The sequence below is a fragment of the Panthera leo genome, chromosome F3, assembly GCF_018350215.1.
Source record: "Panthera leo isolate Ple1 chromosome F3, P.leo_Ple1_pat1.1, whole genome shotgun sequence".
Classification (NCBI taxonomy): domain Eukaryota; kingdom Metazoa; phylum Chordata; class Mammalia; order Carnivora; family Felidae; genus Panthera; species Panthera leo.
In genome coordinates, this window is record NC_056696.1 from 64,580,560 (window position 1) to 64,593,500 (window position 12,941).

Consider the following 12,941-nt stretch of genomic DNA (forward strand, 5'->3'; position numbering starts at 1 on the left):
TGTGCCGGACAGAGTGCGGACCCCTCCAGGCAGGAACCCCGGCAGCCCAGATCCAGGGCCGGGGGAGGATCCTGAGTGTACGAAACTCAATGTCTCCTCTCTATTTGGGACCACGACTCGGGGCCACGCTTCCCCAATTCTACCTTGACTCTCCTGGTGGCCTCTGAGTGTGAGAGTCCCCTCCCCTCCCCCTGCGCATCCCCCTGGGCACTGCCACAGGATTGAACTCAAACTCTGCCACCCGCCATGCCCACCCATCCTCGCGGCCACCCCTGGAACATCCGTCTCTGCTTGTGTCTCTGGTCTCTCCTGTGCCCCCCCACCCCCCCGCATGATACACATGAAAAGCACCTGCCCGTGCTTTTCAGGTTTCCCACTGACTGCAAGGTGCCTTCCCGAACTCCTTGGCCCCGTCGGACCCCACTCTTGATCGAAGGCCTAGAAAAATGCTCACTTTATGAAGCCATCAGAGACCCCTGTGACCTCTCTCTTCTGAGCCATCCTGCTCCTTTGTTCCTTCTTCCAACAGACGTTCGTTAAGCGCCACGTTTTGTGCGCCAGGCCCTGTGGGCACGGGGGCAAGGGGCCCCCAGTCCAGCGGGGGAAGACAGGCGTGTATATGACGATCTAGGGTAGGACACGCTGAGGACTGGAGTAGGAGCGTAGAGAGCTTGCGGCGTGACCCCAGAGGAGGGAACCGCAGGAGGGGCCGCCTCTGGGAAGGCCTCACCGAGAAGGTGCTATTTGGGCTCAGTCCTGACATTCAAATAAGAGCTGCAGGGGGGGTGCTATCAAGCAGCCCGTAATCACTTAATTACTCATTGCTTTGTGTTTGTCTTCAATTGTTTAGTTGCTCGGCTCGACTTCCCAGGGAGGCTAATCAGCTCGGGAGCAGGGACGGCCCGGCCCTCTGTCTTCTCCCTGAGCCTGTGAGCAGTGAGCAATGCTGGACAAACACCATGTGCTGGGGGGCGGGGTGGGGGTGGAAGCTTGTTGACTAGTAGCGGATAAATAATCCACTCTCCTCTGGGACGACTGCCTGGAGGGAGCCCCCGCTCCTTCTATCGGCGCCCTCACAAGGCACCCACACCTAACACTCCCCCCCCCCCCCCGCCACCCCGTCCTCCGGCTGCCCCTCTCCTGCCACGGGGTGAGGCCTCCTCAGCAGACACTGGTTCTTGCTGCCCCAGATCCTTTATTGAGGCCTCTCATTTGACCCAAATACATTAACAAGAGATGGCTGAGAGACAGCCCCAAACACAGGGCCCGCCCTTCCTCCTGGCCAGGGACAGGCCGGTCAGAAGGATGCAGGATTTGAGAGTGCGGGGAAGAGCGTGCGCGGGTGGAGGGAACCGAGGAGGAAGGAGTCCCAGGAAAGATTGTACGGACTGATGGACGAAACGAATAGCGGGCCCAGGGCCACCGTGGGATAGGACACGAGTCAGCTGAGGCGCCCGGGCTGGCACGCGGGTTAAGAGTGGGATCCGTCCTCGTCCGGTGAGGGTCAGGGGCTCAGCTCTCAGCCGGCGGACCCCGGCGTGCCCCAGGGCAGAGAGTGACCCGGTGTCCCTGGAGGGGCCCAGGGAGGGACAGGGGAGGCAGAAGAGATCACGAGGAGGAGAGCGGGCGGGCTGGGACGCGGCGGCCACAATAACTAGTCGTCGTCATCGTCCTCCTCCTCGTCGTCGTCCTCTGTGTTGATCTCGCCCTCCAGCACGTCCTCTAGCCAGTCCTCCAGCTCCTCAGCCGAAGGCAGGTCCTCCTCGTCGTCCATCTCCAGCCACACGCTGTCCGCCTGAGTGAGGCACACACAGGGGACCCGAGCTAAGCCCCACTCAGGTCTTCAGACCCGTCACAGGGCTCCCCGAGTCCTTGCCTACATCCTCGTCCCTTCCCTGCACCTGTCACGGCCGGGAGCGGGGCGGGGGGGCGCTGTTCAGGTGGAGGTCTGGGCTGGGATAGCGATGGAGAAAGTGGCTTGGCGAGGAGACCTTCTCCCTCAGCCTCTCCAACACACTCGCCGTGCCCTTGACGAGGGACCACTGGTGGCTCCTCGTGGCCGGAGAACAGAGCCAGCAGCCCTTCAGATCAAGGCTTTCCTAACCTGCTTTCCCAGCACCGTCCGCAGAAACCTCTCGACTCTCACGCCATAAGAAACAAAACAGCGACAACAAATGACCTGCCCTTTCCAGAACCTGGTATTCGTTTCCCTACTTTTGACTTTTGGCACTAACTTTCCCATCGGTCTGGGGGTGGCTTCTCACAACTTCCACGTGGGGGACTCCTATAGGTCGTCCAGGCTCCGCTTTAAATGCCACCCCTTTGAAACCCTTCTCTCGGATTCTCTGCAGCAGAAGCAGCTTTGATTTCTGTGCCTCCCTGGCATTTTATGGGGCCCTTTACGATAGAGTTTACGAGATCCGGCCGCGTGGTTAACAGAACACCTGCCTCCCCCGTCGGACTGACAATTGTATTAACGAAAAGACTGTGGCTCCACTCAGTTCGCCTCCGCGAGCACGTCTGAGGCACCTGCCACGAGGGAGCGAGAAGCTTTCTGCCCTCAAAGGGCTCGGAGTCGGCTGGGAGGGGCAGGCATAACACACAAAGAGCCACAGAGAAGTCACGTTCTCAATGCCAAGTGGGCGCTGGGAGTGGCGAGGAGGGGTGGGACTCCAAACGGGGGCTCTGGACAGACTTCGTGGAGAAGACGGGCCGTGACCCGGGCCTTGAGGATGAGAAGCCAGTTCCAGCAGGGGTGTGTTCAGGGCCCGAGTCCCCCCCCCTCCCCGCAGCCATGAGCCCGGCCGCGTCTCATTCCTCTGGGCGGGGTTCAGTGCCCAGTCAGCAGAGCAGGGGACGGGAGCTGGGCCGGGAAGCAGAGTCAGGGGCCAGCGGGGCACGAGGGAAGGAGACTCACGTCAGTAACGTTGACGACTCCTATCTGTGGGGCCGACAGGTCGATGTCAAACGTCTTCTCCCAGTATGGCACCAGCTGTGAAGAGAGCATGTGTGGTTAGTTAACATGAGTCCAGGAACACACGAGTCCCGGAGGGCGAGCGCGAGGCTCAGTCCAGGGGTAGGGGAAGGTCCCCGTGAACCCATGTGGATGGGGGACAGGCCCAGCCGTAAGGCCCAAAGGGAAGGAGCGGAGGTAAGCAGAGACAGGGAAAAATCCCAGAGGGAAAGAAAGTATCAGGAGGGTCGGCTGGAGACATTGGCCTTTCCTTTCCGAGGAAAACTGTGTGGCACACCCCTGTTTCCTGAGCCTTGATCTGTTACTGCGTGACCTTGTGACCTTGGGCAAGTCACTCCTCGATGACCCTCAGCTTCTACACGTCTAAACTGAGGTCATTATCCCTGGTCATTACCAACGTCCCTCACGTTTCCATTCGTTCACGCTTTCAACAATGAGTATTGGGGGGGGGGGTGCCTGGGTGGCTCTGTTGGTTAAGCATCAGGCTTCGGCTCAGGTCATGATCTCAGTTTGTGGGTTCGAGCCCCGCATCGGGCTCCGTGCCGACAGCTCGGAGCCTGGAGCCCGCTTCGGATTCTGCGTCTCCCTCTCTCTCTGCCTGTCCCCTGCTCACGCTCTGTCTCTCTCTCTCTCTCTGTCTCTCAAGAATAAATAAAAAATGTCAAAAAAATTAAAAAAATAAGTAAACATTAACGAGCGCTAGGTGTTGGGGATCCCGCTGGGCACAAAGCTGTCCCCCGACAATGGGATCCCTGTGCTTTGACTCTGTGATTGTGTAGACCCACCTGCAGAATAGGGTGTCCATCTGCCCCCCCCCCCCAAAACTCTGGGCGTTTGTAGGAGAAGTCAGCCCTGGGCACACGAGCTACCCGCCTAGCCTCTGCTCTGGGAATCGGGTGCCATGTTCTGTGAGATTCACTTCCCATCCTGCTTCCCCTTCTCAGGGTGCCTTTCCTGCCCGCGGCGCCCTTGAACCTGTACTGGACATAACCTCCCGAGGTCCTCGAGCCAGGAGTTGGGGCCGGGACCCTGAAGGAAGCTCGTCTCAGAAATGGCCACCGTGAGGCGGGGGGTGGGGGTTAGGAGAGCCGTGCCCCTCACCAGTGGGAAGTCGTCGGGGTCGATCCAGATGATGCTGAGGTCGGGGTTGTCAGTGTTATCTTGAGCCACGGACTTGAGCGTCTCCAAGAACTCGTAGCCATCTTGTAGGGAACACAGGGAAGAAGTGTCAGGTGGGGCAGGGGAGAAGGGGACACGGAGGCGGCGGGCGTCCTGACGGCCCCCCACTGCCCGCCATTGCCCGCGGATCCCCAGGAATGCCTCCTGTGGAAGCCTGTTCACTCACAAACACCCGCGTCCCCCTCTCACCGGTGCCCCCCCATCCAATCCTGCATTCCTCCCTCACCAGGATCGGCTTCCTCTGCGAAGGCCACAATGTGAATTCCGTCCATGTCGTCTTCCTGTTAGGGGGAGGGGGGCTTAGCTGTGCTCCCCGAAGTTAGAGAGCCAGACACACCCTACCTCTTCCTTGAACCCGAGTTGGATGGGAATCCAGCTTCTGGATTCCAGGACAGGCACGTCCTTGGGGTGGTGGCCCTGTCCAAGGGACACGGCTCGCTTCAGCGCCAGGGCCCCCACAACTCTGTTGCAAACCCGCTAGCCCCAGATCTCGGGGCTCCCCCCCCCGTTTTCTTTAACAGCTTTTGTGTGTCTCCCAGTTTGTGGCGTGTCCTTCGGAACGAAACCCTCCGCACTCTGCCGCTGCATCGATTTCCTACAAGCGAGGGCACAGCAGGTGGGAATATTCCCAGGGCTTGAGTCCTCAGTCACCCCTGCTCCCCTAGGGGCCTGGCCCCATCCAGGGGACACTCACCCAGGTTTCATACATGCTCTCGGGCTTCAGCTTCCTCAGGGTGGATCTGGAAGAGACCGTCACCACTCAGTGGGCGACAAGGATGCCCTCCCAGGGGGCCCTCGCAGCGGAGGCTGCCTCTGGGTCAAGCCTCGGGCACAGCCGGCTTGTAGCCCAGAACAGAGCCATCTGGCAAAGTCTAAGCTCTGGGCACCGGGCCCAGATCATTGCCTGGTTAAAGCAGGTGGGAGAACCCAGAGTGGGCCAGCGGACTGGGAGAGAAATCTTTGGAAGAAAGGTAAGACCTGGGCGTCTGGGCATCCACTCGTTCACTCATTACAGCTGAGAGTCTCTGAAGTTCTAGGCCCCAGGCCAGGTGCCGTGCCGATGGAGCTGGACGAAGCTGACCGGCCCTGCCCCGGTGAAGGGGACCAGAGTCTAGCGGGGGGAGTGAGAGTTGGTGGCGTTTATACCGATGAGTGGGTATTTCCAGTTGTGGAGTGCAAGCAGGGCCTCTCGGCCTCAGCACCACTGACATGTGGGACCGGACAATTCTGTCGCGGGGGGCTGTCCTGGGGGCACTGGAGGAGGTCAGGCAGCGCCCCCGCTTCTACCCAGCAGCGCTCTCCTCAACTGGAAATGTCTCCCACGCGGCCAGTTGTCCCCTGGAGGGCGAAGTCCTCCCCCACCTCACCCCTGTCAAGAACCACTGGTGCAGGGCGACGACGAGGAAGGACAGAGCCAGATCTGGGTTAGGATCCCATTCTGACACCCACTACCAGTACCCGTGGGGTCTGTTGACCCTGCTCCCCACCTCCTGTGTTCCTCCACGAAGCTGACAATCTCTTCCTCGCTGTTGGGCTTGTCTGGGATGGTCACGGGCTCTTCCATGAAGGCCTCGTAGAAATCAATCTCATTCAGCTTCAGGGTCAGCTTCTTTGCCACCTTTGGGGGAGGGGGTGGGGGGAGTGGAGCAGGGGGATGTGGGTCACGGGGCGAGGCAGCGTCACGGGGAGCAGCCCTTAGAAAGGAGGTCAGACAGCCTGGGCCCTTGTCACTGACACTGTGACAATGGACAAGTGTCTTGACCGCTCTGGGCTTTGGCTGAACGCTAGAGGGGTGGGTTAGGGAATCTCAAATCTTTGGGGCGCGTGCGAGAGGCCTGAGGTGGGGGTGGGGTGAGGAGTGTCCTGTGTAGGGAGGGACCGTAGGTTCTGGGAGAGAGGTCTGGAGGGCAGCTGTGGGAGCGAGGGGGACCCCATACGGCCGCGGGGAGGAGAACCTTGCTGTCGAAGGTGGCGAAGAAGGGGATGTAGGGGTGAAACTCCTCCGCGGCGTCCTCGTAGGCCTTGTAATCTGAAGGAGTAACTCGGAGTCAGTCTCTGGGGAGGCCAGGGTCGGCCGGGGAGCCACGTCCCCTCTGTTTCTCCCCAAGGCTCCTTCGGCCAGAGGGGTTCGTTCTGAGACGCCACCCCTCAGTCCTCTGAGAGCAGCTGCACTTCAGCGGGGAAGGTGGGGCGCTGGGGGTGCCCATCTGGGAGCCCCCAGTGCAGGTGGGTCGGAGAGAGGAGGGCGTAGAGATGGGGAGACAGTGGGCCGAGTGGGGGTTAGGGGGACAGATAAAACGGGGGTCCAAGGAGGGACACCTGGGAGTTACCCACGCTCTGAATCTTTGCTCTTGAAGTAGCCAATGAGCTTGATCTCGTCCTCAATGTTCTCAAATGCCTGCAGCTCTCGTTCACCCTCGATCAGTTCCACGGGGTCCTCTAGGACCTGGAGGAGTGGGGCCAGCGGCGAGAGTGTGAGTTCTCTCCTCGCTGGAAGGAGGAGGAGAGGGAGGAGGGAGGCAGGGCTGAGAGGGAGGCAGGGGCTGTCCATCACCTGCAAGCGTGTGTGTGTGTGTGTGTGTGTGCGCGTGTGTGCGTGCATGCACATGTGCATGGCTGGACTCGGTCGGCGAAGGGTGTCAAGACTTAAAGCCACGCCGTTAGGGGCAGGGGACCCTCACATCGAGTAGAAACTCCACCAGGGTGTCAGCAGAGAACTCGCCATCGTACTCGATGACTTCGTCTCCCTTGAACACGTAGATGCTGTCTTCTTCCGTGAGTCCTGGCGAGCCAGAGCCAGAGGTGAGCCCGGCCGCCGGGCTGCCCACTGGTCCAGGGCCCGCGCCAGCGTCCCTGGACCCCACGTCCTCCTCTCCACTCTCCCTTCCCCCGCCCCTCTCCCCTCCCTTCAGACCCCACAGCCCTGGGATCTGTGCCGTTGGCTCTAGTCCAGGCGGCTCTCCAGGGGGTGTGTGTGGGGGGGGCAGGGGCTCTCCGGGAGAAAGTGGGATCAGCGGGGGGTGGGGGGTGTTAAGGGGACATAGGGAGATGTGGGGTCTAACAAGGTGTCCCCCCTTCCCTGGCTTCCTTCACCTCCTGGGAGGACTCGGGCCGCTCGCTGCCAGTCCAGCCCTCTAACCCACTGCTATTACCGACTAGATGACTTCATCACTGACCGTCCTCCCCAGCCACACCCGGAGCCCAGTTCTGGCCTGTGCTGCTCCCTGGTGGCCGGTGTATAACCCCCGGGGCCCCAGCTCTGGACGGAGGGGTGTGACTGAGCCTCTCCAGCCTCGCCGCCGGTGGTGTTCCCTGGCGTCCCCTTTCCCCCAGCACCTAGCCCTGATTCTTAGGTGAGTTTAAAGGCCACCCGCCCCCCTTTCTGGGATTTGAGCCTGGGTCTCTCTAAGGAGTAAAGGAGATGCCAGAACCCCAGCCATAATTGTCCCAATTTCGGTCTCCCCGCCCCCACCTCCGACTCCATTCCCAGTGGGCACCGTGGGGCCCTTGGCCTAGACGAGGGCTGCCCTCCGAGTCGCCGGCCTGGGCCCCGTCCCACACTCCAGGCCTCCCCTGTCCCACACGCTGCCTCCCCCCTGCCGGTCCCTTACCTAGTTTCTTGGCTACTGCCGCGTCCTTCTCAGAGTCCACCAGCCCGAAGCCAACGCCCTTGTCTTCCAGGACTTGGGCCGCTAACTGGAGGGAACGAAGGGTTAAAGTCGGCTCCAGGATTCTGTTCCCATCTCGGGCGGCTTCCCCGGCGGGGTCGTTTGGGGAATAGAAGACTTGCCCTGGGTGCGGCGCGAGGATCCGGGGCCTCTCCCCGCGCCCTGCAAGCCTACCCCTTTGGTCTGCGGTCCAGTGTTGGCCCCTGACCCCTACGTGGCCCTCGTCGGTGTGCTTCTGATCCTGCCCTTGAAGGTGTGATCCTTCCCGGTTCCTGAGGGGGTTCCTGAGGGAGGCCCTGCCTGCAGAGTGACTGAGGCCCTGCCCCCCACCCTGATTGAAGGCCACGCTCCGTGTGGGGTGACATTAGAAGTCCCTGAGTAACCCCCACTGGGGAGAGCTTTGGAGGGCAGGAGGGTGTGGGGGGAGTCTGGTCACGTCCCTGAGGAGTGGGGAAAGCCAGAGGGTCATGGCGGCCACCTCTTGTTACCTTCAGAGGCAGAGACTCCAGCAGGCCCTAGAGGGGACCCAGGCAGGGCACTCCTCCCCCTCTTTACCCCAGCCCCTCACCCCCACGGGACCCTGCCCCCTCGGCCTCCCGGCTGGACCCTGGAGCCCGATGCACTCTGCTGAGGGCGCCCCACCCAACAGACCCTGGTGCCGGATCCTCAGGAGGATGGGGAAGGGAGGCTGCTGGCAGGTGGATGGCCAGAGATGTTGAACGCTCAGGATAAAAATACTCAGCGCATTAATCAGATGGCAGGTTCTAGCAGCCACAGGGACACACACACACACACACACACACACACACACACACGGGAGCCTGCGGTCCTTCCTCCGGGCGGGCCGAGGCCCATCCATACTGCCAAGGGCTGCAGAAGCTTGGGTGAGAAGACATCCTTATCCCAGGATGGAGAGCGTGTGTGACCACACGTCCCAGTTGTCCCCAGACACAAACTTTTGCTCTCGTTCTGAAGTCCACTTGGGGGTGGGAGGAAGCTTCCCGCAAAGAGAAGCGGGGGGAAAGGCATTCTGCAAGAATTTTCCAACCAGGGCATGCAGCCTGGCCCAGTCTGGGCAGGGAGAGGGAGCGAGGGAGAGGGAGCGAGGCCACGGTGGTCTCCGTGAAACCTCCAGCCGGTAAGTGGATGCAAACGAATGTCGATGAATGTCGATGAATGTGCAAACGAATGTCGATGGCATTTAAAATTCATACCGGGCGGGTCTCCTTGGGGTGCAGCAACTAGACCGGGGCCACAGCGCCCCACAGTGCGGCTCTTCCCCTGTCCTCTGAAGAGCGTCCCTTTCCTTTTTGGAGCCCCCCTTCCAAGGACACCCGGTTCCTGGCCAAACCCAGCGCTTCGCGGCGTGGAGGCAAGGTCTCCCCGCAGCCTCTCTGGCCCACGACGGCCTGACTGGGGTGGGACTTTGGGTTCCAAGTCTCCTTTCTCTTGTGGCGAGGGCCACACGCCCTTGTGTCCACTGCTGTCCCTCGCGCCCCCCCCCCCCCGGGCCCCCTCAGAGGCTGCGCGCACTCCCCGGCTGGGGCTCGTGGCGGGGGGGGGCGGGCGTGCCCCGTGGGCCTGCGGAGCCCCCCCACTCACCTCCAGGATCAGCTCTTCCATTTCGAACTGTCTCTGGGAGGCCTTGTCGTCCTCAGGGGGCTCGTGGTAGAGCAGCGCCAGCACCTCGTACTTCTTGAAAATGTTCTTGTAGTTCTTCGCGTTGACGTTGACCACGCGGTCCACACCGTCGTACTCGGGGAAGTCCAGCCCGTCCTCCCCCCGCACCCCCGGCCGGGGTGTCCCCAGCAGCAGCAGCAGCAGCAGCAATGCCAGCCGCGGGCCGGGCACGGCCGCGGCCCCCATCCTGTCTGCAGTGCCCATGGACGTCGCGGGGTCTGGGTCGGGTCGGCTCTCCCGGTCCAGAGGAGGGTGGCCGGGGCAGGGAGGGGCCCTGGGTCCTGAATCCCCGCTTAGGGGCTCACGGTGGGGGCGGGGTGGGGAAGGGCCCAGAGCAGTGGACAGAGGACACTGCTGGGTCCCGGACAGGCTGCCGACAGAGCCAAGAGCGAAAGGGTCAGGAGGAGGGATAGGAGCAGGGGGCGGGGAGGGAACCAGAGCCGGCCCCGAAGTTGGCACCCGTCGGCCCCCACCTGGTCCCATCTAAATATGTCTCTGGGCCTGGCAGGAGAGAGGATAACCTTCTGAGGCCAGGGCAGCTCCGCGAGGGCCGAGACCCTCCCACCTCCTACACCTCACCCCGCCCCCCCGGCCTCCCAGAGCCCCTCCCCCACCCCTTCCCCGCCGTCCAGGACTCCTCAGCACGGTCCCCACGCGGGCCTAGAAGCTCATCGCCATATTAAGAAAGGAAAAGGCCTGAGCTAAAAATAAGACCAGATGAGTCGGAGGTAAATGATGCTGGGCTGGGGGAGGGGAGGTGTGGGGTAATTAGGGAGAGCCCGGGGAGGGCCAGGGTACTCGGACTGAGGGGAATGGGGGTGGAGAGGAGGGATTCTGGGTCGGAGATTGAATTCACGAATACAGAGCACGAGGGGCACAAACGCTGGATTGCCTCCCCGTCGTGGTCGGAAAACCCGGGAAGCTCCTCCGGACGAGGTCTGTTTGCTCGATCCCGCGGGCGGAGGGGGCCGTGAAAAGCAAGCGGGCTGCAGAAAGAGACCCCTTTGCACTTCCCTTCAGAGAGCCAGGACCAGGGATGAGGTCATTCTCTGAATAAAAGATGGAGCCTCGTCCAGGACTGGCCACCTGGCTCGGCCCCAGCCAGTTTCCTGTGCTTCACTCAACACTCCTCAGTCGGGACGCAGGGAAGGACGGGGCGGGCGGGGGGCAAGGAGCCCTGGCTCCCGTCCACCCTGCAGACGTGCGAGGCGGGGGTTTCTCTCCTCGAGGAGGCCCAGGAGAGGAGGGGAACCGCCCGGCCGCCTCCTGCCTCCTGCCTCCTGCTCGTGCTCTGCACTCCCATCAAAGGGGACCCGGTTCTCCAGGGCACGCGGGGAGGGAGGCTTCCCCAGGCTGGACCACGATGCATTCTCGCAAAGGGGATCAGGTGTAAACGCCAGGGGACAGGTTAAAACCCGAAGAGGTGGGACCTCGACCCGAACCCCAGCCGAGGAGGTTGATTCATTCTGTGCACCTGAGAGTTGGTGGGAGGAGGGACTCTAACTTCCTGCGCCCCAGCCTGGGGGACGAGCACCAGAGAGGAGCTCCGCTCTAGGCTCCTGGGAAGGAAGGACCCTCTTCTCGGCCTTCCAGGGCTCTTACCATGCACAGGGAAACTGAGGCACGAGGGAAGCCAGGGAAGAGGCTGGATCAAAGTCAGAAGTCCTACCTTCCCACCCTGAGGGATCTCCGACTTTGGAGAAACAGGGTTTAGTTTGCACCCAGGCAGGGGCGTGACATTATCTTAGGAGGAATAACTTTGCCCCCTCCTGTGGGGTGGACCTTGCACAGCTAAGCAAGGAAGGCCACAGAAAATCTCAAGAATGTGGCAGGAGTGGGTCCAAGAGAGACAGCTGTCACTGGAGCAGGAGAGGCCGGAGCTAACCTGAGCGGGGCTGGTGGGAGCTGGGGAGGCCTCAGAACGTTTCTCCTGGTCTCACAGGAGAGCCGCGGACGTGCCCACAGCCCCGCAGCCAGAGGGCAGGAGGGAGGGCCGGGACTTCTTCCCTCCGCCGCATGTTGGTGGGGGGTGAGACCCTGGAACACCGGCCCTGTCCCCCAGGACGCTGACCTCCTGCTCCCCCAAGGATGTGAGACGGGGCGAAAAGGTGACCTTGGCCCCGCAGCCCCCCCACCTTCTCCCACTTCGTTCCCACTCCCTGCCCTTGGCCCTCCAGGCCTAGCCAGTCCTTCCCAACAGCTGTACCCTCCCCTCCTGCCCCCTGCCTGCTCTCCCTGCTGCTGTGTTCCCTACTTTCTGCTCTGTCCCTTCTCTCTGAGCCCCTGCCTTCAGGCCCTTGGACTTGTAAGCCTCAGCCGCTGATATCAAATGACCCTGAGTTGGGGCCTCTGTATTTTTAACCCACCAGACACCCGAGGCTCCTGCTACTGAAACCCGAGGAGCTGGCCCCTCCGTGCTCCCCGTGCTCTCCGTGCTCCCTCACTCCCACACCCTGGCCCCTCTGTCCTCCAGGTCTGGTTCAGCCCTGTCAGCAGCAGAGAAGGACCCCAGGCGGATATAGCCCTGTCCCTAGGGGACCTGGTGCTGGAGGGGGGAGGTTGACAGGCGGGAGAGAACTCAGGAGGGGAGGAGTGGCTGGTGACCCCCTACGATGGCTTCCTCTTTGCCAGCCCACGGCCTCTCGTTCCCTAGAACCGTCCGCGGACCTTCCTCCCTCGCCGTCCTTTTGTTCTGTTTTGTCTTTTGGTTTTTGTTTTGTCGGTGTATATTTTCGGCCCAGCCCACGCTGGGGGACTAGTCTGTGGGTGGTTAAGGGCACAGGTTTTGGAATCCGACAGACCTTGGTTTCCTCATCTAAGAAACAGGGTGGCTGATAAGAATCTGTTTGTTGTGTGAACTCGCGGATGGGGCGTGCGAGCCCCTCGTCCCACTGCCAGGCACGTGTGCTCTCACTTAACACATACGCTTTGTTTTTGGTGACAGTCTACGACTTCCCCCAGCTTTCCTTAGCATTTTCCCCAGCCCTGCGGGCTTTGGGGACACGGCCCCTGAAGACGTGTGCCAATGAGCTGACCTGCAGCGTGAAGCCCAGGGAGCAAGAGCCAGCAAATGGGTGAAGGGGGAGGGGCCGCCTCCGAGGGAGACACTCCCAGGCTCGTCTTCCTCCTCCACCTGCGACCAGCCCGGAGCCTGGCGGAGACCAGGATTTGGGGAATGTCTGTCACCCTGTGCAGAGCCTGGGGTGCGAGGGGCAGGGGCGCTTCACCCACAGTCAAGGCTCCAGGGATCCAGAATGGGGTGGGGTCAAGATGGCCCGACAGCGGGGCGCGGAGGGCGGACCGGCGGCCCCGTCGCCAGAGGAAGGCATTCACCACTCGCCGTGTGACACTTCTCAGGTCCTGTCTGGACCTCAGGCTCTTCATTGACTTCATAAGGTCTTTTCTAGCGCTAAAGTTCCATGAGGAGTCCAACCGCCAGC

General features: G+C 61.8%; 1 protein-coding gene across 1 annotated transcript; it reads right to left on the bottom strand.

Annotated features, from left to right (window-relative positions):
• Nucleotides 1-1,191: 1,191 nt before the first annotated feature.
• CASQ1 (calsequestrin 1) lies at nucleotides 1,192-9,705 on the bottom strand. The gene is made up of 11 exons (XM_042925344.1): nucleotides 9,424-9,705; nucleotides 7,765-7,849; nucleotides 6,835-6,935; nucleotides 6,488-6,599; nucleotides 6,109-6,182; nucleotides 5,641-5,771; nucleotides 4,848-4,893; nucleotides 4,380-4,434; nucleotides 4,076-4,176; nucleotides 2,918-2,992; nucleotides 1,192-1,795 (listed from the first exon to the last, which is right to left on the bottom strand). Exons 1-11 carry the CDS (start codon nucleotides 9,703-9,705, stop codon nucleotides 1,655-1,657), a joined length of 1,203 nt encoding a protein of 400 aa, XP_042781278.1. The 3' UTR covers nucleotides 1,192-1,654.
• Nucleotides 9,706-12,941: the final 3,236 nt, after the last annotated feature.